Source organism: Rhamphochromis sp. 'chilingali', assembly GCF_963969265.1.
Source record: "Rhamphochromis sp. 'chilingali' genome assembly, chromosome: 18".
Taxonomy (NCBI): Eukaryota; Metazoa; Chordata; class Actinopteri; order Cichliformes; family Cichlidae; genus Rhamphochromis; species Rhamphochromis sp. 'chilingali'.
In genome coordinates this window covers 4,523,088-4,546,536 of record NC_137945.1, presented here as the reverse complement: position 1 = coordinate 4,546,536, position 23,449 = coordinate 4,523,088, and the positions used below count along the sequence as shown (strand labels likewise).

General features: G+C 42.6%; 2 protein-coding genes across 5 annotated transcripts; one reads left to right on the top strand and one right to left on the bottom strand.

The window, feature by feature from the left end:
* Positions 1-1,218: 1,218 nt before the first annotated feature.
* LOC308385498 (NLR family CARD domain-containing protein 3-like) lies at positions 1,219-17,748 on the top strand. Of its 4 annotated transcripts, XM_080864451.1 has the most exons (13): positions 1,219-1,492; positions 2,352-2,456; positions 2,673-2,792; positions 2,983-3,087; positions 9,070-9,174; positions 9,390-9,509; positions 10,366-10,478; positions 10,587-12,378; positions 13,333-13,506; positions 13,813-13,986; positions 14,127-14,303; positions 14,501-14,674; positions 15,097-17,747. In XM_080864451.1, exons 1-13 carry the CDS (start codon positions 1,410-1,412, stop codon positions 15,119-15,121), a joined length of 3,267 nt encoding a protein of 1,088 aa, XP_080720577.1. In that variant the 5' UTR covers positions 1,219-1,409; the 3' UTR covers positions 15,122-17,747. The 4 variants fall into 4 exon arrangements, with proteins under 4 accessions (XP_080720577.1, XP_080720578.1, XP_080720579.1 ...); XM_080864452.1 differs by lacking the exon at positions 9,070-9,174 and having other exon boundaries at positions 15,097-17,748; XM_080864453.1 differs by lacking the exons at positions 2,352-2,456; positions 2,673-2,792; positions 2,983-3,087.
* Positions 17,749-17,931: 183 nt separating this feature from the next.
* Positions 17,932-22,927, bottom strand: LOC308385499 (uncharacterized protein). The gene is made up of 3 exons (XM_080864455.1): positions 22,849-22,927; positions 21,044-21,273; positions 17,932-20,944 (listed from the first exon to the last, which is right to left on the bottom strand). The coding sequence occupies exons 2-3, from the start codon at positions 21,044-21,046 to the stop codon at positions 19,832-19,834; spliced, it is 1,116 nt and encodes a 371-aa protein (XP_080720581.1). The 5' UTR covers positions 21,047-21,273; positions 22,849-22,927; the 3' UTR covers positions 17,932-19,831.
* Between the last annotated feature and the right edge of the window lie 522 nt (positions 22,928-23,449).

The window sequence follows — 23,449 nt, the reverse complement described above, 5'->3', positions numbered from 1 at the left end:
AGTATGGCTCTGATGCCGATTCCACTGTGTGTTCTGTCGATACCGTGGATGTCCGGATCGTTCTGCCCACCTCACAGCTCAAAGACTTTGGAGAGCTTCAGATGGAGTGGACTGAGGACGACATCGCCACCATGCACAGCTGTCGCAGTCCTGATGTCAAACCGGTCATGAGCCAAGACCTCAACTGTTGCTCGGAGGTCCAAAGTCCTGTCTTCAGATGAAAGTGAATTTTGCGTATCATTAGTAAGACGAAGCTCCGAGTGCAGGGATGTCAAACTTCTAACACTGTGAGGCCAACCTGTGAAACTCTTCTTTCTGTGAGTCTTATGATGAAACATCCAGTCTCAGCAGCACACATCAGTTTCTCTGCGCGGTGAACAAATCTGTCAGCACGACTCTTTGGGATTAAACTGTAAGAAATACATGTTTAAAATAGAATAAAAATCTGGTGCTCGGACTCTAAGTATAGTACTGTAGTTATAAAACAGGAAGTATTTGTTAACAAGGGTTTGTTATTATTTGTTTTAACTTATTTTAAACTGAAATTTCTTTAGTAGAAAGTGAAAAAATTGAACTTTTATGTCATTTTATTGTTTATCTGCTACTAAATTACTATGTGTAGTAAGCATGGCCATGGGGGAAGTGTTAAAATAAGCTTATATACTACATTTGAAACTCCAGAACTTTACACCATCCTTCACATTTTCCAAAGCTGTCCACTGGGCTCTACCGGGGTCTTTACCAGGCTGATTCTGGCCCCTGGGCCTTATGTTTGACACCCCTTATCTGGAGCCTGGAAGAGGAAAGGAGAAGCCAAGGTGCCTGGAGTCCAGTGTGAGGTTTCGATGGTGCTGATGGTGGCAGATCAACGGGTCCGTAGTTAAAGCAGCAGCCACCTGCAGATGTCAGAGCTGCTGCCCACAGAACAAAACGATACCAGATCAACATCTCCATCACCTCAGATTGCATTAATAACTACACCATGTTTAAATCAACCCCCCTCACTGCTCACACTGTGCTCTGAGTTTCCCTAAACCACTGCTAAGCTGAGAGTCCCTCCTCATGTTTCATGTTATTAGTCCGATTTTGGAGGATTGTTATTAAATATTCGTGTTTGAGGTATTAAATTGGCAGATGCAGTCATTTCCAGAAACTGGAGAGAGGAGGAGCAGCTCCACGGGGGGAGAAGTGAAAGTGAAAGTGCTGGACTCCATTTTGGAGCCGACAGAGGAGCAGAAGGAGCGAAGCAGGGTGATCTCAGCATAATGATCGTTATTCTGCTGTCAGGGTGTCTCCGTGGGTGAAGCAGGGAAGCAAAGACGGAGCTTTTCATCAGGCGGAGGATTCAAAAAGCTGTTTCACTCCCGAACCTGACACGTGTCCGTCTTTCACTCTCAGACTGAGGGAACATGAGTGATTTGGCGGAAGAAGAGGACCGAAGCTGCCGGCCTCTGAAGAGAAACCACCCCAGACCCGGAGCCTGGGATCTAAAGTAAGACCCGGTTTTCGCCCAATGCTCATGCTGCTGCACCCGGGAGGGGCATTGACGTCGACTTCAACAGCAGGAAATTAACTTTGCACAAAATTATTTTCTGCCTCTTTTTTGCCATATTTTTCAATTAACCTAAATTTGACAGCATATTAAAACTGGAAATTCTGTGTTAAGTGTGCCACCCCAATATTTTTAGTTGCCCCCATATGGCCACAAGTATGAAAAACATTCTGGTTGCATCCCTTTAATTCAGGCTCACACGAAAGGTGGTGTTTGCCATCATTTCCCCCAGAGTGGATCGACTGACTGCCCGGTCAGAGACATTACCAGAGGAGCGGCTGATTATATAAGAGCAGAAACCAGCACGGATGCTGAATATCAGCCAAGAGAGAAATGCTGCACCGCTGCTCTGCGCTGTCCTTAATGTAACATCTGCATGTTAGAGTCCTTTGAACTTTACACTGCGGCTCAGCCTTAAACTTGATCCATTAACATTAACTCAGGTCCAAGTAGCGTGACGAGGAGACGTGGAAATCACTTTAGGTTGTAGACAGATTAAAATTAAATTCTTTGACTGACACTCGAGGCCCTCCATAGATCACCGACTGTTCACAACAAATTATATAAAACACATCAGATGTTTAAACTGAAGAAAGCTACAATCTGTAAAAAAAAAAAAAAAGAGCTAATTCTTCATTTGACAGCAGCAACGTGACTCTAAAGTTGCCACAGGGCCATGTTTATCCTTCTACTGTGTTCTACTATGAATTTAAAAAGAAAATGAGAGAGATTTGTAAGTCATTCCACTTTTTTAAATTTACATTTTACAATTTGTGATTTATTCTACATTCGTGCACAGACAGAGAGCGGCGTCTCCAGGATCCGACTGTTTGTCCATGATGAGTGACATTTCCATAGAAGCCCCTCCAGACTTAAGGAATCAACCTGGACCCTCACACACAGAGTAAGACTCAGTTTGTGCTGTAAACAGAGGTGAAGGTGACTCATGCTGAAGCAGGAAGAAAACTAAGAATGCATTCCTATGAACACAGCAAAGCTTCAGTGATGAACTTGTTTAACGAGCATCAACATAAACTCATGAATAAAGGAGTTCTTGCAGTTCTGTGTGCATCTAATATAAAAACAGGAAGGTTCCAGTTTATTATCTTTGTGTTTCCAGAGGTGGGCAGCACAGACACAGAGCAGAGTCTTCAGGATCCGACTGTTTGTCTATGAAGAGTGACTCCTCCAGGAAAGACCCTCTAAACTTCAGCAATCAACCCGGACCCTCACACACAAAGTAAGAGACCACTTCTTCTGAGAACAGACCTGATGGTTAACTTTCAGACCGAAGAACAACGCTTTCTTATTAGTTATGAATTATTAAATCAACATTCGAGTTGTACTAAAGAAATCCTGAACTTTAGTCCAGTTAATCAGATTCTGACACAATAAGAGCAATTTGTGATTTATTCTACATTCGTGCACAGACAGAGAGCGGCGTCTCCAGGATCCGATTATTTCTCCATGAAGACTGACATTTCCATAGAAGCCCCTCCAGACTTAAGGAATCAACCCGGACCCTCACACACAGAGTAAGAGACCACTTCTTCTGAGAACAGACCTGATGGTCAGCTTTCAGAGCGAAGAATGTTTTTTAAAGCAGAACTATTAGTTCACATATATCTCTCTATTCCAGGAAACTTTTTATTGATTATATTAGATATATATTTATATTATATTTGAGTTATATCTGTCTGATAGATTACATTTGTTCATGTAAATGAGGAGTTTTCCTCACACACACACTGGAGGTTTTCTGGGATCTGTATTAGACCTGATACTTTACACCTTATAAACCCTTAAAAAACTGCATATGCTGCAGAACTGAAGAAGCCTCTTGGATCAGAGGTGAAACATCTCCATAAAAAAAAGTAAAGAAGTCCTGTTGCCTTCTCTTCAAGCTCCTAAACTACCATGACCTGGATGACTGAGAAACTACACATACGTTCAATCAGATACTCACTTGAAATAAAAACCTTCTTTCTCCTGTTTTTCTGTTCACGTGGCTGCAGACACATCTGGTCAGCGCCCAAACTGAGATAAAATTCAAAATGAGGAGTTATTTACTGGTTTGAGGATGTTGTCCTTGTACTGTAGTGTAAAGGGGATTGAGCTGATTTATATTTGACACAGTTTTAGAGCTGTTGGTGCGAGCTATAGACCCACCTCACACCTTTTTTTTGCCTAAGGTCTTTGAAAAAGTTGTTTTTAAGCAGCCTGCTGAGCATCTGTCAACAAACAATCTGTTTGAGCCATTTCAGTCTGTTTTTAGACCAAATCACTCCACAGAAACGGCCTTAATCAAAGTGGTAAACGATCTCAAATTCAAATTTTTATTTGTCACGTACACAGTCATACACAGTACGATATGTAGTGAAATGCTTGGACAACTGCTCGTGACCTAAAGAAAGCAAAAAAGGAAAAGGCTATGAATAAGATAGGAAATAAATATGAAAAATTAAAAAGGGTAAATTTAACTAGGAAGGAATAAAATATAAATTAAGGTTAAAAATGAAATAACTGTACAACACAAATTAGAATGAAGGGTAAATTTAACTGGGAAGGAATAAGATAAATATATAAATTAAAGTTGAAAATAAAATAACTGTACAACAAAATACACAATACACAATATAGAACTATATAAGAATGTATGAAGAAATCTAAATATAAATAAATATATACACAATAACAGCAGCTGTACAAGTATTAACTGGAAATGAAGAATATAGTGACCAGTGTTGTGCAAAACCAAAGTCCAGAAAGTCCAGTGTGTGTGTAAGAACCATATGTGTGGGTCAGTACTGTGTGGTGGTGTGATTGAGAGACCGTATCGCCTGCGGGAAGAAGCTCCTCCTCAGTCTCTCTGTGTTGGTCTTCAGGGAGCGGAATCGCTTTCCTGACCTCAACAGAGAGAACAGTCTGTTGTTGGGATGGCTGAGGTCCTTCACCATCTTCCTGGCCTTGGTCCAGCACCGCCTGCTGTAGATTGAGTGCAGGTCAGGGAGCTCGGAGCGGATGGTGCGCTCAGCTGACCGCACAACCCTCTGTAGAGCTCGTCTGTCCTGCATGGTGCTGTTCCCGAACCAGGTTAAGATGTTTCCCGTCAGGATGCTCTCTATGGTGCACGAGTAAAAGTTCCTGAGCACCTTGGAGGGCAGTTGGAAGTCTCTCAAGCGTCTGAGGTGGTAGAGACGCTGTCGGGCCTTTTTCACCACGGTGTTGATGTGACAGGACCATGACAGGTCCTGCGTGATGTGAACTCCGAGGTATTTGAAGCTGTCCACTCTCTCCACTGGGCACTCGTTGATGACGGGGGTCTGGTAGTTCCTCTCCTGCTTAGTGCTGAAGTCCACTATCAGCTCCTTTGTCTTACTGACGTTTAGAAGGAGGTTGTTCCTCTGGCACCAGTTCTCCAGATTCCTAATCTCCTTCAGGTAGGCCGTCTCGTTGTTATCAGAGATCAGGCCCACCACGACGGTGTCGTCAGCAAACTTGATGATGGTGGTGGAGCTGGTAGTGGCCACACAGTCATATGTGTACAGAGAGTACAGCAGGGGGCTCAGAACACACCCCTGGGGGGCTCCAGTGCTGAGAGTGGTGGAGGCTGAGACATGTCCGCCCATCCTTACTGCCTGTGGTCTGCCAGTTAGGAAGTTGGAGATCCACTGACACATAGATGAGCTGAGTCCCAGATGCTCCAGCTTGGTGGTGAGTGTGGAGGGAATTATGGTGTTAAATGCAGAGCTGTAGTCTATGAAGAGCATTTTAACATAATTCCCCCTTCTAGTGTCCAAGTGAGTGAGTGATGTGTGGAGGAGATGAGAGATGGCATCGTCTGTGGAACGATTTGGACGGTAAGCAAACTGTAGTGGGTCCAGTGTGTCTGGTAGTGAAGAAATGATGAAGTCTCTGACCAGGCGTTCAAAGCACTTCATCACTACTGAGGTGAGGGCTACAGGGCGATAGTCATTGAGAGAAGCAGGGTGGGGTTTCTTCGGGACAGGAACAATGATGGACTCTTTGAAGCATGTGGGGATCACCGACTGAGATAAAGAGATGTTGAATATCTCAGTGAACACAGGAGCTAGCTGGTATGTGCAGTCTCTTAGGATACGACCTGGGATGCCGTCTGGTCCTGCTGCTTTCCTGGTGTTCACTCTCTTGAAGGCTCTCCTTACTTCATGCTCGGAGATGACGAGCACGTTTCCGGTGCTGGCAGTATCTTCCTGTCTGCAGCCGTTAGCGCCGCTAACACTAGCATTGTTGGAGACCTTAGCTGCAGCCTCGAAGCGAGCATAGAAAGTGTTCAGCTCGTCTGCCAGAGTCACGGCCGCGTTCGTCATACCGGTTGTTGGTGCTTTATAGTCCGTTATTGTCCTTAGTCCCCGCCACAGGCTCCTAGAGTCACTCTGTTGGAGTTGTGACTCTAGTTTCCTCCCGTAGCGCTGCTTCGCCTCTTTCACCGCCCTCCGCACGTTATATGACGCGGCTTTGTACGGGTCCATGTCCCCCGTCGTGAGTCCCGTGTTGTAGGCAGCGGTGCGGGATCTCAGAGCGTTGCGGATGGTTTTATCCACCCACGGCTTCTGGTTGGGAAACGTTGTGATAGTCTTTGTCTCCACGGTATCATCCACTAGTTTCCCGATGAATCCCACAACCGCTTCCGTAAACACGTTGACGTCATCGTCGGAGCTGTTTCTGAACATGCCCCAGTCTGCGTCATCGAGTGCGTCCTGTAACGCGGCCACCGATTGATCCGTCCAGCGCGCGACCTTCCTCTGAACCGGAACTTCCTGTTTTAGCCTTTGTTTGTATTTTGGCATGAGGAAGATGGCGGCGTGATCAGATTTGCCAAACGGGGGGCGGGATTGTGCCTTGTAGCCGTCCTTGACCGTAGTGTAGCAGTGGTCCAGTGTCCTTGGACACTGTTGGTGAATGCAGACTAGGGTTGCCAACCGTCCCTTAAAATACGGAATCGTCCCGTATTTAGAAACAAAAGTACACGTCCCGTATTGAGCTAATAAGGGACGCACTTTGTCCCGTAATACAGTGAGAATCAAAAGTAGTCTATAAATGTTAATGGAATTAACGCTTTGTTTGAAAACATAATTCCCAGCCCCTCTCCTGCTTTGTGACCAATGAGCTGACAGCACACTTATGACAATTCGAGTATGACAATTCAGATTACCGCTCATCTCATTGGTCGAGGAAAGGTCGCTTGCGGAGAAAATACCGGAAGACAACAGATGACCACAACAAGAAGCATGGCCAACAGGGGAACAAACGCCGACACTGCGGTGCAAGTCTCGGACGACAGTAAACCTAAAGCTGGGCAGACACTGTGCGATTTTTTCAGTCGCGTTATTCAGCTCCTGCTCAAACTGCACGATTGACTCGCAGGGGTTAGAAGTTTGCAGGTCACGATGCAGGTCTCACACTATACCGCCCGATGCTCTGATGCGACCTGAGTGCTCACACTGTGCCTCCATAACATGAAGGTTATAACAGAAAATCTGTCGCTCGCTCTCTCTGTCTTTCACTCACACACACACACCACCACCATCAACTTTGCTAAATTGCTAATGAAAAACATTGATCAGGCAGCTGTGATTGAGCAGCAATGTAAATCCAACTATTTTCACGGTTGTTGTGGTCGTGATAATTTTGTGAGGCCACATCGAAAAGGCTCGGATGAGCTTTCCAAAGTTCTACAAGTTGTGCCTCCATCGCTTGTGTCCAGATCACATGCTGCACAGCCGCGCTGCACGTCTTTTTCACCGACGTTTACGTGTTTGCGCGTGAGCAGTGTGAGCGGCTGTGGTGAGACCCTCACGAGCGATTGATGATCGGGAGCTGGTCGTGAGGTGTTAATCGCGTCTCGTTACCCCACGTATACTACACGACGCACGATGAAGGCCAAAATCGGTCCGATCGCCAAATCGGTCGCACGACTCAAAAATCGGTTCAAAATGGGCCAAAAATCGCACAGTGTAAGCCCAGCATTACACTCACACAGACACACCACCACCATCAACTTTGCTAAATTGCTAATGAAAAACATTGATCAGGCAGCTGTGATTGAGCAGCAATGTAAATCCCACTATTTTCACTGTTGTTGTGGTCGTGATAATTTTGTGATGCCACATCGAAAAGGCTCGGATGAGCTTTCCAAAGTTACCCCACGTATACTACACGATGCACGATGAAGATCACTCAAAAATCGGCTCAAAATGGGCCTAAAACTGCACAGTGTGAGCCCAGCATTAGAGCAGCAATGTTTATTCCCCTCAGAGAAAGGGAAGAATGGGAAAAGGAAAACACCTGGCTGGAAAAAGTTAATATGGGCATGTGCAGTGAATATCAGCGCTATGTGGCCAGAAGTGTGATAATATAATTTATTTTGTGTAATAAACAACTGCAAGGATAGATGATTACAAATAGATGACTAATACATAAAAGTAATACATAGATGAATAATGATGATGAGTTAAGATGCGTAATCATGGGAACAAGCGGGTTTACAAACAGGAGCAGCTGATTAGCATTAGAAAAGCTGAAATAATACCTCAGCTGAAGCCAATTGTACTAAATGCACTAAATGTGCACTGTTACAAGAATGTTTTTCTTTCTATTGTTTTCTATTATTTTAAGTTAAGCAGGACAGAGTTCTTTTAAAGAAAGATTTACTTATATTCTCAAAAGTTAAGCATGACAGGCTTCTGTTTAAGAAAGAGACCTGTTTTATGTGTTAATGTTGTCATTTTGAGCTAAAAATAAATGGCTAAATGATCATTTGTTTCACATGTGTTCATATCACAAAGAATACACATCTACTTAAATCAAATTCAAGTCAAATGGTTAAAAAAATAATTTCACACACAAAAAAAGAGCTACCACACTGGGAAGGGTGAAGACAACTGGGTCGCCCGGCCCTGGCCACGAGGTGTCCCTTATTTATTTTTCAGGGAGTTGGCAACCCTAATGCAGACAATGATCGCACTTTACTTTTATTACTTTAATGATCTAAGGCTGCCTTTGACACTATGGATCCCTGTATTTTATTGCATAGGCTAGAACATTTTATTGGAGTTACAGAATTTTTTTTATCGTGGCTGAGATCCTACCTGTCTTAAAAATGATCTCTCTGTGACCTGTGCAGTCAGGCATGTTTATGTTGACAATATTTTCACGGACCGGCCTTTAAGGTGTCACGGATAAATACAACAAAATGAAACCAGTACTGGTACCAAAAAAACCGAAGATTTTTTCATAAGACACAGGAAAAGACCCAGGGAAACCAAGTAACCCATAAAAACGATAACAAATGGCGATAAAACCACTGAAAACCATAAATTTCACACCCGAGCCTCAACTCTCGCAGCCCGAGACCAAATGACTCACGGACTGGTACCGGTCCCTGGCCCGGGGGTTGGGGACCGCTGCTTTAGTCCTTTTAATCTGATTCTGACACAATAAGAGCAATTTGTGATTTATTCTACATTCGTGCACAGACAGAGAGCGGCGTCTCCAGGATCCGACTGGTTGTCCATGATGAGTGACATTTCCATAGAAGCCCCTCCAGACTTAAGGAATCAACCTGGACCCTCACACACAGAGTAAGACTCAGTTTGTGCTGTAAACAGAGGTGAAGGTGACTCATGTTGAAGCAGGAAGAAAACTTAGAATGCATTCCTATGAACACAGCAAAGCTTCAGTGATGAACTTGTTTAACGAGCATCAACATAAACTCATGAATAAAGGAGTTCTTGCAGTTCTTTGTGCATCTAATATAAAACAGGAAGGTTCCAGTTTATTATCTTTGTGTTTCCAGAGGTGGGCAGCACAGACACAGAGTGGCATCTTCAGTATCCGACTGGCTGTCTATGAAGAGTGACATATCCAGAGATGCCCCTCCAGACTTAAGGAATCAACCCGGACCCTCACACACAGAGTAAGAGACCACATCTTCTCTAAATAGTTGTTAATGTTAATTACAACACAGAGCTGTTGACATTTATTTGTCCATTGTCCAATCGTATTAGCAAACTGTCTAAGCTTTTACTTTTATAGAGATGTTCACATTTGATTATTCAATGAAGGGCATTTGTTTGGAAGTCCCTGGATGATACGTACCCTCCTAATCGCTATGGAAGCAGTAAGGGTGCACTTAGATTTTCAAATGTCCTGTGAAAACATTATTTTCATTGTTATTGTATACACGAAGCAGGATGCAATTCACTTATGTCTCCAAGACATAAAGGCCTGAATGTAACTTTTCTCCTGATACATTCTGACTTTTTAGTTTGGTCTACTAGTCTTTTGCTAAAGCTTAGTCGTCCTGTCGGTATACAAACTGTAGTTTGGCCTTTTTAAAAACTTGTTGTCTCAGCTGCAGCATATATTGTCCTAAAAGCTACTATCCAGCATTAATGGTGCTTTAACAGATGTGGAAGTTACCCATGCACAGATGCACTATTGCAGCTGTGCTCCGGTGCACTGATAAAAAGCCAGAGGGTTCCTCTGCTCTGTAGCAGGGACCATAGCGTCAGTGATTGGTCAGACTGTACAATAGTTTTTGATTTTCTTTCAATAATCCTGCCAAATCAAAACCAATAACATAAAGCTGTCGGTGAGGGTATTAGCATTAGGGCACATGGATGACTTTACTAATCATTACCTCATTTACATGTGTGATTCTGTTAAAGCAGAAATACAACAGAGGTGTTGTATTTAAATATGATTCAATAATGATATTTTTCTGTAAGCCAGCATGTTATTAAACTTTGATATTTATGACACTTCTGCAGACAGTGCTTCACTTCATGCAGGGACTGGTCTGCTTCATCAAAGCTGCCCTCCTGGCACCACTCAGGAACCACAGCTGGAGTCCAGACAGCCAGTCCGAGCAGCTTGATACCAAGTAAGACTGAACATCTATTTGCTGGTAGATTCATTTCTGAAAACTGGAGTTTATCTTCTTGTTCAGACATTTAAGAGTTTTCTTATATTGTGTTTTCCTTCTTTTCAGTTGATGGTGGTTTGCAGGAGGTTTTAGATCATCATAAGCTCATACTGAAGAGGAAATGTGAACGTGTGACTGAAGGAACTCATGAAACCGAAGGAACCCTCCTCAACAGGATCTACACTGAGCTCTACATCACGGAGGGGCGGCCTGAAGATGTGAACACGCAGCATGAGGTGAGGCAGCTTGAGACACCTTCCAAGAACACCCACCAGGACACTCCAATCAAGTGCCATGAGATCTTTAAAGCCTTACCTGACCAACAAACAGATATCCGAGTCGTTCTGACAAATGGCATCGCTGGAGTTGGGAAGACCTTCTCGGTTCAGAAGTTCACTCTGGACTGGGCAGAGGGCTTGGAAAACCAAGACATTAATGTGGTGGTTCTGCTCTCATTCAGAGAGCTGAACCTGATACGAGATGAGCAGTACAGTCTTCTGGATCTGCTCCACGTTTTCCATCCAACATTAGAGAAGGTCACAGCGGAGAACCTGGATCTCTGCAAACTTTTGCTCATCTTTGATGGCCTGGATGAAAGCAGACTTTCACTGGATTTCACCATAACAAAGGTTATATCAGACGTCACACAGAAGTCATCAGTCTGTGAGCTGCTGACAAACCTCATCGAGGGGAGTCTGCTTCGCTCGGCTCTCATCTGGATAACTTCCAGACCTGCAGCAGCCAATCTGATCCCTTCTAGATGTGTCGACAGGGTCACAGAAGTACGTGGATTCACGGATGAGCAGAAGGAGGAGTACTTCAGGAAGAGACTGAGTGATGAAGAACGGTCCAGTAGAGTCATCTCCCACATCAAGTCATCTAGGAGCCTCCACATCATGTGTAGAATCCCAGTCTTCTGCTGGATCACCGCTACAGTCCTTGAAGACATGTTGACTACAGAGCAGAGGGAAGAGCTGCCCAAGACCCTGACGGATATGTACTCACACTTCCTTCTTGTTCAGATGAAGAGAAAGAAGCACAAATATCATGAGGGACAAGAGATGGCAGAGGAGGTAGCAGAGGCTGATCGGGAGGTTCTTCTGAAGCTGGGAAGGCTGGCATACAAACATTTGGAGAACGGAAGCATCATGTTCTACCAAGAAGACCTGGAGAAGTGTGGTCTGGATCCCGATGAGGCCTTGGTGTATTCAGGGGTTTGTACAGAAATCTTCAAAAGAGAGTGTGTGATCTTCGAGAAACCAGTCTACTGCTTTGTTCATCTGAGCATCCAGGAGTTTCTGGCTGGCGTCTACATGTTTCACTGTTACACTAACAAGGACATAGAGGTGTTGAAGCAATTCCCAGGGACAAAGTGGGACAACACAAACAGTGACACATCTCTGGATGTCTTTCTGAGCAGAGTCATGGACAAGTCCCTCAAAAGTAAAAATGGCCACTTGGATCTGTTTGTTCGTTTCCTTCATGGCCTCACTCTGGAATCCAACCAGAAAATCTTAGGAAGTCTGCTGGGCAAGGCAGAGATCACTCCAGAAATCATCCAGAGAACCGTTAACAGCCTCAAGGAGAAGAAAACAAAAATCGCCCCCGACAGAAGCATCAACATCTTCCACTGCCTGATAGAGATGAATGACCTCTCGGTATCTCAGGAGATCCAAGAGTTCCTGAGGTCAGAAAACAGATCAGAGAAGGAGCTCTCTGAGATCCACTGCTCAGCTCTGGCCTACATGCTGCAGATGTCAGAGGAGGTTCTGGAGGAGCTTGACTTGAAGAGGTACAAGACATCACTGGAGGGACGACTGAGATTGATCCCAGCTGTGAGAAACTGCAGAAAGGCTCGGTAAGTCCAGGTGGAAATTTCTTTTGGAGTCAAACGTAGTATTTGACTCTACCAGTGTATCATTTGGTACCGATATGAAACTAACGGCAGTATGTTCAGTAAGTTCAACTCCATAAAAAGTAGACAAAAGCTGTGTCCAAATTCATGGGCTGCATCCTCCTGAGGACCCGGCCTTTGCAGTCTACGTGGGCCGGGTCCTTCGAAGGCCGGGTAGGCCAGAAGTGAGCGAACTTTAATCTCAGCCAAACCAATTAACTCACGAACAAATAAAACACTGAAAAAAGCCAAACAATAACATTTTTAAATTATCTAAGTGACTTATGTTTAACCTGAGTAGCGAAAGACCGCACTGGGTTTGAAAACGAGTTTGCTGTTCTCGCCAGCTCTAGTGAGCCTTGAACCCCGGCTAGCTATCGAGCTGGTGGGTAACAGATGTCTCTGAAAACGTCGCACTTTTACAAATATGTGATATCTTAAAAAACTGAGCAGATATTTGAAGTTTACACAGCTACATTCTCATCTGAAAATATCTTAAAAGTTTATTTTGTGACCCAGAAAGACTAATAATAAAACTTAGTAACGGCCACCATTGTTGGAAATTGGGATTGGCTGGGCTGCACTATGAATTCTGGGATATGGTGGGCCACAAAGGATACACCCAACCCATCCTTCAAATCTGGGGAAAAGGAGGACGGATTTGTCGGCCTCATTTGTCGGAGTCTACGACTTTAGACAGCCTTCGTCACATCGCTGTGACGCAATCGGCCAACAAATGCGGCCTCAGGAGGATGAAGCCCAAAGTCACATTAAACGCAGTGGACAATAACATTTTCCTGAAAAAGATGGCCTCTCGATATCTTTGGGGAATCTGATGTGTAGCAGACTGCGGACTGTATGGGGTCTATAAATGTATTGTAACACATTTTGTTGTATGTGTATTGATGTGTGTGACAGACTCCCTGGCTGTGAGCTCTCAGATACTCACTGTGAAGTCGTGGCCTCAGCCCTGAAGTCCAGACCCTCCCACCTGGTACATCTGGACCTGAGTGGAAACTACCTGAAGGACTCAGGAATGAAGCTGCTGACTGGTGGACTCAAAAGTCACAACTGTAAACTAGAGTTTCTGAAGTCAGTTCATACTTTAAATTCAAAAAATAATAATAATTCTTCCCCCAAGTGTTCAGTGATCAGATTTTCACAAACATATAATTTAATATCTAATATCTCAATATGTTTATGACTAACGCTAATGACTATAGATGCTTATTTGAATCTACAAAGAGTCTGAACTCGTCTTTTCCTGCTGAAGATCGAGCCAAATCCAAGCTCATCAATAACATAGTTTGACTCTCAGGCCTGTTTAATAAAAGGTTTGAGATTGTGAACACTAAATGTTCTCAACTAGGAGCTTAAACTGTTTTGTTCTGTGTCCAGTTTGAGTTCATGCAGGTTGTCAGAGACCAGCTGTGATTCTCTGGTCCGTGCGCTCATGTCCAACCCCTCCCATCTGAGAGAGCTCGACCTGAGTGACAATAAGCTGCACGATTCAGGAGTGGAGCTGCTTTGTGTTTTTCTGGAGAGTCCAGATTGTCGACTGGAGGCTCTGAGGTTAGAGTGTTATTCTATTCTGGTTTCCTGCTTTTCAGTTGATGGTGGTTTGCAGGATTAGGAAATGTTAACACACTTAAAACCTAAAATAGGATTTGATTGTAAAAATGTTATTTAAGTGATCTTTATTTTTCATTTAGGTTGAGGATCTGCAGATTGTCATCCTACAGTTGTAGTTTACTGGTCTCTGCTCTCAAGTCCAACCCCTCCCATCTGAGGGAGCTGAACCTATCTAGAAACAACAAGCTGAAGGATGATGGTGTGCACTACCTGTGTGATTTTCTGGGCAGTCCAGACTGTAGGCTGGAGATTCTAAAGTCAGTCATCATTTTTCTTTTCCACTTCCTCAGTTTGAATCACTGCATCTATTTGCCTTTATTTTTTTGTTTTTGCGTTGCAGTTTTCTGAACTTCTCTATGTTAAATTTTCTTCTTCTCTGAACACATTATTATCAAACACCTAACTTTGTGAAGTGGGAGCTTGTTTTTCTAAACCTGTTTTATTTTTTATTCAGCCTGTGGGAATGCAGATTGACGAGGTACAGCTGCCATCCTCTGGTCTTAGCGTTGAAGTCGAACCCCTCCCATTTGAGAGAGCTGGACATGAGCAACAACAACTTGAAGAATTATGACGTGACAGAACTGATTATTCTTCAGAAGAATCCAGACTACAGACTGGAGACGTTCAGGTCAGTAGGAGGTTGTTATTAATCTGCTTCAGCCTCACCAATCAGCCTGTCATAGAAGTCCCCTCCTCATGATCTCCCCTTTATAGATTCTATGGCCTTCAGGGCACTTTTCTAAATATTCAACATTAAATTTATTGGACTTGAGTGAAATCTGCTGAGAAAAAAAAAGACTTGAATCCACTGAATTCAAATTTATTTATGTCGCATCAAATCATAACATCAGTCGCCTCAAGGCATTTTATGTTGTAAGGTAGCAACCCCTCTGTAATACAAGCATGCAAGTCTTTGAACTCAGCATGCTTAAGGAAACATGAGCGCTGAGGAAGCTGCTATGCTGCTCATGTGCTGCATCAGTGACTGACAGCTGACTGCGTGAGTCTCTGTAAACACTAACTTATCACCTCAATTGTTTCTCTTTTCAGGTGGGAGTCACCGATGCGTAAGTGAACGTATGTCCTCGTGTGCAGAGACGCTCTGATTGTGGCCATATTGTTGGGACGTAGACATTCATCCAGCAGCGACTGACAGAAGAGTGAGAGGAAGTGTAGATGATTGTCAGCGCTGCAGAGTGGACTGCACCGTTTTCAGAAACCAAACCTTCTACACAGGCTGCGATACACTGGGATCCTTTTTAAAGCTCCTCCGTTAACCCTCTTTGGAAATCCAGTCTGGGATCAAATCCACCGTTTGTACATTTCTTCAAAAGAATATTCAAATCAATTTTATTTATATAACACCAAATCGCAACAACAGTTGCCTCATGGTGTTTTATATTGTAAGGTAAAGACCCTACAATAATACAAAGAGAACAGAGAAAAACCCCAACGATCAGATGACCCCCTATGAGCAAGCGCTTTGGTGACAGTGGGAAGAAAAACTTACTTTTAACAGGAAGAAACCTCCAGCAGAACCAGGCTCAGGGAGGGGCGGGGTCCCCGAACACTGTTTATCTTGGCCTATCTCCCACCAACATATATGACTATATTTGTCAATAAATAAAGTATTAGCTGCACAAATCCCGCCCAGTAACTCCGGTGCCTTAGTGACTCACTCTCTTCCTGATTGGTGGCATCATTCAAATCCCGCCCAGGAACAGCTGCAGGTCTCAGGACGACTGGGTGACAGTAGACAGATGATGCGATGATTAGAGATGTGATTTTATAGAACGTGTTTGTTGCTGTTGTTTGCATTTAGCTCTGTGATAATGATGGCTGATAAATGTTTACTTATTTCATGGTCTGCGGCCTTTTAAAAACAAAAATCTGATCTGACAGAACCTTTAACTTTAAACAAATTTCCCACGCGTGGGACTAATAAAGGTTATCTTATCTTATCTTATGTCAGGTGACTTTGCTGGGATAACAAACTAAAATAAACTTAAAATACCAAATCAGCCCGTCACACATCTTGTATGTAGCGTGGTTCAAAACTGACATAACCAGGTCACCTGTCTCAGCTCCGTTAAGGTGGACTGTCCTGTGGTGCTGTGAACTCTGCAGAGCACTACAATACACAAAGTTTACAAACACCAGTATCAGTTTATCAGAAACACCAGTATCTGTACTTTTAAATTTTTTGCCTTTATTGAATAGTGAAGACAGACAGAAAGCAGAGAGACACACAACAAACGGCCACAGGTCAGACTTGAACCCAGGCCACTGCATCTGTACTTTCACTTTCACTGTTTTTTTACTGTTAAAGCAAAAAATTATCTGCACTCTCCCACCAGAGTAAATTTATTTTTGCAATAAGAGTTAAATGTAAACATAATAAGAAAGAAAACAGTAGTAGTAGCAGAAATGTGCTCACAGTGCTGCAGTATTTAACAGGGCCCACCTGTTATAAATGCCAAAAGCTGGGTGTGTGGAAGCTTGTTCCTGCCACTGAAAAAACTTGTTTTCCACATTAGTAAGTCATAATTTCAGTTTATGGTTAGAGTTCAAAGTGTTTTTGTTGTCAGTTTATAATTTTCTCAGTGTTTCGAGTCTGAGCCCAACCTGAACTGTAATTTCAAGTTTGATAATAACCTGAAAATTTGACTTACAGATGGAAAAAAGGGAGGAAACATGCATCGTTTTTGTTGATATTGTTGTTGTTTTGTCTTTCACTGATGTTAAATAACCGTTACCACAGTCACCTACTGACTGTGTTTTATTGTATTACCTCTGACAACCTGTTTTGTGTCTCTTTGTTTCTTGATGCTCGTTTGTGCCTTCAATATAAAAATGTTAAAATACACGACACAGCCCAGACTCAATAACCCTCATCCACAAATACATTTTTCTAGACGATCAAATTCAGATTAATAGTGCTCCACAATGGGACTACACATAGAAAACAGCAGAAAAATGTGCATGAACGTTTAAAAAACCCAACATCAGTAAAGAAAGAACATCTGGTTGCTGTAGTTGGGTTTGGCTGCAAGATAAATATGTTTTCATTAGATTTAAAGCCATTTTTGATAACATGCATTATTATTGCTGTAAAAATGTGCACAAACAGTCACGAGCAGCTGCTGGATGGAGGAAAATATTATGAACTCTACCTGATTAACATCTAACCGAAAGAAGAAATTTTTTTTCAAAAGCTGCCTACTTTGGCTTCACCTGCTGTGGGGATGCCAACAGCTCGTCTCCTGTCATCTTTCACCAACATGGTGCTACAGACTAAAGTTAGAAACACAGCTTGCATCAGAAGATGCTTGACCAGTAGCAGAGGCAGCTAGTCCTGTTTGCTGAGGTGATGGAGGAATGAGCCAGTCGAGCTCCAGGTGTCACACGAGGCCTCCGTAAACAGGCTGTTAAAAGCTGTTTTTAAAATGGGAAACAACCTTTTTTATGTGAATGCAGCCAAATGTCTACTTTATATTTATCTTTGTAGTTTTTACAGCATTTAAGTGCAAAGCATAAATGTATGTTTACACTACACCTGTCATTTGAATAAAAAATAATTTCACAGAACGTGAACCTCAGGAGCGTTTTATTGTGAAAAGATGCAGTATTTAGCTTATGTCAACTGAGATGAGATTTGTCGTTTGTTGGCTTTTTGTCTGCTTGTTGCTCTCAATTAATTTTTTTTATTAAAGAAATGTTTTTAAAAACTTGCAAAATAAAAAAACTGTGACACATGAAGCACCTTGTAAACCCCCTTCAGTATAAAAACTCATCCACACTCACTTTCCAGGGTAAAAATGTGAACAGAAAACAGCAGTGCTAAGAATCAGTGGCATTTCCCTTTAATGCAATGTTGCAGGCAAAAAATGAAATCACCACAGCAAAGAACAAAAAATTAACACAGCAAACCTGCGATTTCACTGCATTTCAATTAAAAAGAAGAAAAACTAAAACGCTTCATAACACAGCTCGTTGCATCTCTTTTCAGTGTTATGCAGCAAACTCAGTTCATATTCGAATGATTTTCACCTCCTGTAACATAAAACGTACAGTTATGACAGGATGAGTTTAAAATAACATTTGAAAGGTTTCGGCTCCTGCAACGAGTGAGCTCTGTGGCAATTTAATTACACACGGCCGGCTCTTTAAAAGCCACATTTTAGCCTCGAAAAGAGTTTTATGCTTGATTTAGTGTTGATGCATATTTCAGTACAAACTTCACAAACGCAGTTAAGACTGTAACATTTCATTGGTTTCCAATGTGTGGCCAGAGTCCACTAAAAGAGTCCTACATTGAGTATTCAGGGACCATTAATGCTAATTATCTGTATTCCTGTTACACAAAGTTATGTGTATTTTAAAGTTTTTTGGGTCTTTTTAAATATTTGTAGCTTTTTCACCTTGGAAAGCTCCTTCACAAAAGGTATAACACATACTCAACGAAAAAGGCAAATGAACAGCTTTGAATGTGTCTTCTGTCGTAACTTCTTGAGGTCAGCTGACCAGTAATATATAAAAAATAACGCACACCAAGTGAAGTGAAAGGTTCAAACTTTTGGCATTTTCACTCCACAAACAGCTTAATTGTCTTAGTGTTTGGGGTGTTTCCTTTGTTTGCTGGTCCAGAGTGTTTGATCCTTTTATTTTAGCACCTGTAAAAAAAGATCATGTGATGTGACTGAAAGCTTGGGTCTGTTTGTGTCGGCTATATTTTTCTGTAACACTTCATGAAATGGGAGTTACACCTGGAAAGTTTCTGTAATAACGCCTCCAAACAACTGCATTTATGTTTGGAAAATTCAGTTTTAGTCCAAGAGTGCGATTTTTAGAAAACTGCACCAGATTGGCTGTAACCTGCTCTGATGTCTCAAACTTCAAAGTTGGACCGTTGGCCCTTTTTTCTAGCTGACTTTTACCCAGTCTGAAACACGTCCCAGTTTAGATATATTCATTTTATTGATGTACAGTAGTAGTTACCTGCTGGTTGTAGGGGGCCATCATAAGTACAGTCCTGCTATTCGTGCAGGGAAGCACCTTGTTTGAGAAAATGAGCACGTAAACTTAACCCTGAAACACAGCGGCTGCTTCTCTTTGGTGAAGTTTTGATCCACCTTTCACAGCGGAAGTGTTTCAGAAACAAGCGTTTAGTCTTCAAAGGGTCTTTTATTTTGAAAATGTATCAAATTCTTTATGCTGTTGCTGTCTCTGACTTCCTGACCTAATCGCCTGCTCTGTGCTGCTTAACTTTCTTTTAAAAACAGACTTAAGGCGACCCTGGAAGTCACTTCTGATGGAATCACAGCTGTGATCATTACGGGTTAACCTGCAAGGTAAGAAGACTAATCTGACTGTGTGTGTGCGCCACAGATATCAGCAACATTTAAAAAAGATGGTTACTGAAGGCTGTGATTAAATGTGTAAAATGTCTTTTAAATAAACACACAGTAGTTATATGGACGCCTGTGCTGATTCTGACCGTTTCCTGGACGTTTTTCTTTGAGACAAGTTTTTTGTCCCGTTTCATCAACTACGATTATCCTTAATTGAAAATAAAGGAAGGGAATTCAAATAAATCTTAGACACTTCTACTTAAACAGTAACATGTTTGGTCATTAACTGCACACACACAAAAAAGGTTTTCTAACTGTTAGGGGAAAAGTTTTTCTGCCCAAAGTTCAGTTCAGATGCATAAAATGTGGGATTTGACCTTGACGTCTGTGAGCCGCTTCACTCGAACACGAAGCTAAACGGTGAGTCTGGAGCGTCAGAAGTCGGAGTCGTCTGTCGCCGAGTTATCAGCACCGGTGGAGACTTCAAAAGTCTGCAGGCGGCTTTCATTAGCCTTCTGCTCAGTCATCTTCTTCTTGTTGTGGTTTCTGATGTGCACGCTCAGACCGCGCTCAGTCATTTCGTAGATCTGACACTTGGCGCAGTAGTACGGCGACACCCCGACGTGCCGGAACTGGTCGGCGAGGTACGACACGAGCGTCTTGAAGCCTTTGTTGCAGATGTCACAGCGCGGGATAACACCTGGATGCTCCTTCTCCAGGTGCTTCTTCAGGCCCCACCTGGACCCTTTGAACCCCTTCTTCTTCTCCTCCGTGCCGGCTTCCTCCTCGGCTGCGCAGAGGCGGCAGACGAACACGGCATCCTGGTTGGCGTGGCGCCTCGTGTGCGCGTCGAGCTCGATCTGAGTGCGGAGTGACTGCTGGCAGGAGTTGCAGAAGAACGTCTTCTTCCCCTCCATGTGGTGCATCTGCTTTAAATGCACCGCCAGCCCAGACGCCCTCTTGAAAAGCTTACCGGGCGGCGGGCACATCGTGCACACCAGTTTCTTACCTGAGCCCGAGTTCATCTCCATCACATCGCTGTAATCCTCTCCCAGCGCCAGCACGCTCGTATTGCTCACCGTGAACTCTTCGCTTTTGATCTCCTCTTCCTCGGTTACCAACCTCCTCTTCTGGCTCACCTGAGGTCGCAACCTCGCCGGTCTGGACGGCAGCAGAGCTCCGGGGTTCTCGCTGACCACCGGAGTTTTAACAATCGGCTCTTTCGCTGGGAGCGACCGATCTACGGACATCGTGAACTGGTAACTCTCCCCCTCCTCTTCAGGGTTTGAATACTCGATGACGTAGACGCCGTCATCGTCATCCTCTCCCACGACCTCGTCCTCTGCAGGCAGCGAGCACTCCACCTCGTAGAACACCTTCCCGTCGACGTGTGACTCCTCTTCAGCGATGTGAGTGTCGTCTATTCTCACGACTGTTATCTGGTCCATCCCACCGGCGCCATCCCAGTTTTTGTTTCCGGCCATGACCGAGGATGATGATGCTTTTCCTGCACCTCCGCTTTGAACGGTCGACTGCTTGGAAGCCGTCTGAAAGGAGAAAAATGTATTACATACGCAGCAAACAGATAAAATACTACAGAATGAAGGCATAAAAAGTCTTTCTGAGATATATCAATAAATCAATACCATATACACAGTATTTCCTGACAGTAAATATTGGTTTGTGACTGGCGTCCTCGTTCTGCTCGGCGTGGCAGCTCATGAAACAATCCTCCACCTGCATCACATCCTGGTTAGAGAGCAGCTCCATCTCAAAGAGCAAAACAAGGACTAACATCACCCAAGACGGTGAAGTCAAAGTCAGTCTGACCACAGGATCAGAGTCTGGCAGTCACAGCAAAAGCACTCTGATCAGCCTATTGTTGGAAAAACGGGAGACAGGAAGGGCCGATGCAAGTTTGTCAATAGTGAATCAACTTTCAAAATAAGAGCATATGGGAATATGTGATAGTGAACTGACTGAGATGCTGTCTGAAATTGATAAAACAATAAAAATAAATCTCAAAACACACCTGAGTGGTGTGCTAGCTTGGAACATGCTGGACTCATAACAGATCATTTTGTGTGGAAGAATACTCCTATAATGTGTGAAAGGCCCCTTTATATGAGAGCGCACTCAGAGCCTCAAGGACAAAGTCTGGTTTAGCAGAGAAAGTCGATAACTGCCCTTGTGACACCCCTCATCTCTGACTCGGGGTTTATAGGTAAACTTTCTTCATCCCTCTGGGCAGCCCACCAAAGTCTACGTGTGAAAAACACTTAACATTTATTCATAAATACTAAATATTATCCAAGTTTTATTTTTGTTTGGAGTGACCAGGATGGAAAGACTTAGAAATAAAAAGATCAGAAGGAGAAGTTAGACACACGAGCCTGAGGTGGTTTGGACATGTGCAAAGGAGGAGAAAGGATGTTGAAGATGGAGCTGCAAGGGAGGAGGAAGAGAGGAAGACCTCAGAGAAGAATCATGGATGTAGTGGAGGAGGACATGCAGGCAGTTGGTGACACAAAGGAAGATCCCAGGGATGGGGTGGGATGGAGCAGCTGAAAGATGTAGGTCTGCACGGTGATGGAGCTGAATTTGAGTAAAAGCAGTTCCACTCAGCAGGAAATATATTATTAATTAATGATTAATGAATTTTAATATTACATGTCCTGGTATTTGTTCGTAGTTTTTATCTGTACATGCTTGTATGCTACTCATTCATTGATGCAGGTAAGCATTAACATATAAATAGACAATAAACAAGAGAATTATTGTTCATAATACAATTATTATATTATTATATACATGTACAATAACTACTTGTATTATTTACAAAATCTGTAATTGTGTTTATTATGTCAAATAATAATTTGTGATTACAGTAAGTATTTTACTGTTTATTTATGTAACTGCACAGCTCTTGCCCATAATTCATGCAATTGCCATTAAGACCATTTTTTCTATTATAATATTTTAATTTTCACATACATGTAGATTATATTAGCTACTATTATAATTTTTCATAATAATTTTGTATTCCTTTTTTTATAAGTGCACGTTTAAATGTTTATTTTGATCATTCCTGTTATAACAAGACTTCCATTCAAAATGTTCTGTTTTAAGTAGAAGTGAGACGTGAGCAGCGATACTTCACATTTTAACGAAACATTTTTTCTCTAATAAATAATCCGCCACGACCTATTTTTCTGCTCAAGTGTTTTCTGTTTATTCTTTTAAATAACAGCAAGAATAGAGTCAACATTCAACATGACCCTGCAGCCGAAGTCAGCCATCACAACCATTAGCTTAGCAACGAACAGCTAATCAGTAGATAGAGGCAGCTCTGAGGTTCAGATTTCTCCACTATGAACTAGTTGGCTCTTTAACATTAAAGGAAAAGAGTTGAACTGCATGCACAAATGTTCAGGTACAGCTAATCGTTCACCTTTAATCGATGCAGATGGTCAGATTTCCTGCAGAAAGCTAGCTGAGCCACAAAAAGAAAACACACAAAAAGACGTGTGTTTTCTTTCAGGACAAACTAACGAGCTGAAAACACATGACAGAGCGCCCCCTGGAGCCCTGGATGTACTTTAAAAGTACCAGCAGTCAGCGAAAAACAGTTCAGTAAAAAACTGTACAACAGAACGATATTGTACGATAAGATACAAGTTACCCTAGAAGGGACTCAGTTACGTGTAAACTAATAAATAAAGTCACATAAAATGAGCTTAACAAGTTAAAATGTCATATAATAATAAATATAAAAAAATAAACATTTGTAATTTAGTAAGGAGCTCGGGGTAAATTTAAAAATAACAATTAAATTAAAATGGAATAAAAATGAGTAAAGGAAACAACAGAATAGCCCTCAACATTAAAAAAATCAATAAAAAACTAAAAGAAGATTGGAAATAAAATACAATAAAATTTAATAAAATATAATTTTAAAAAAATCATAATTTAAATGGTAAATGGTAAATGGCCTGTATTTATATAGCGCTTTACTAGTCCCTAAGGACCCCAAAGCGCTTTACATATCCAGT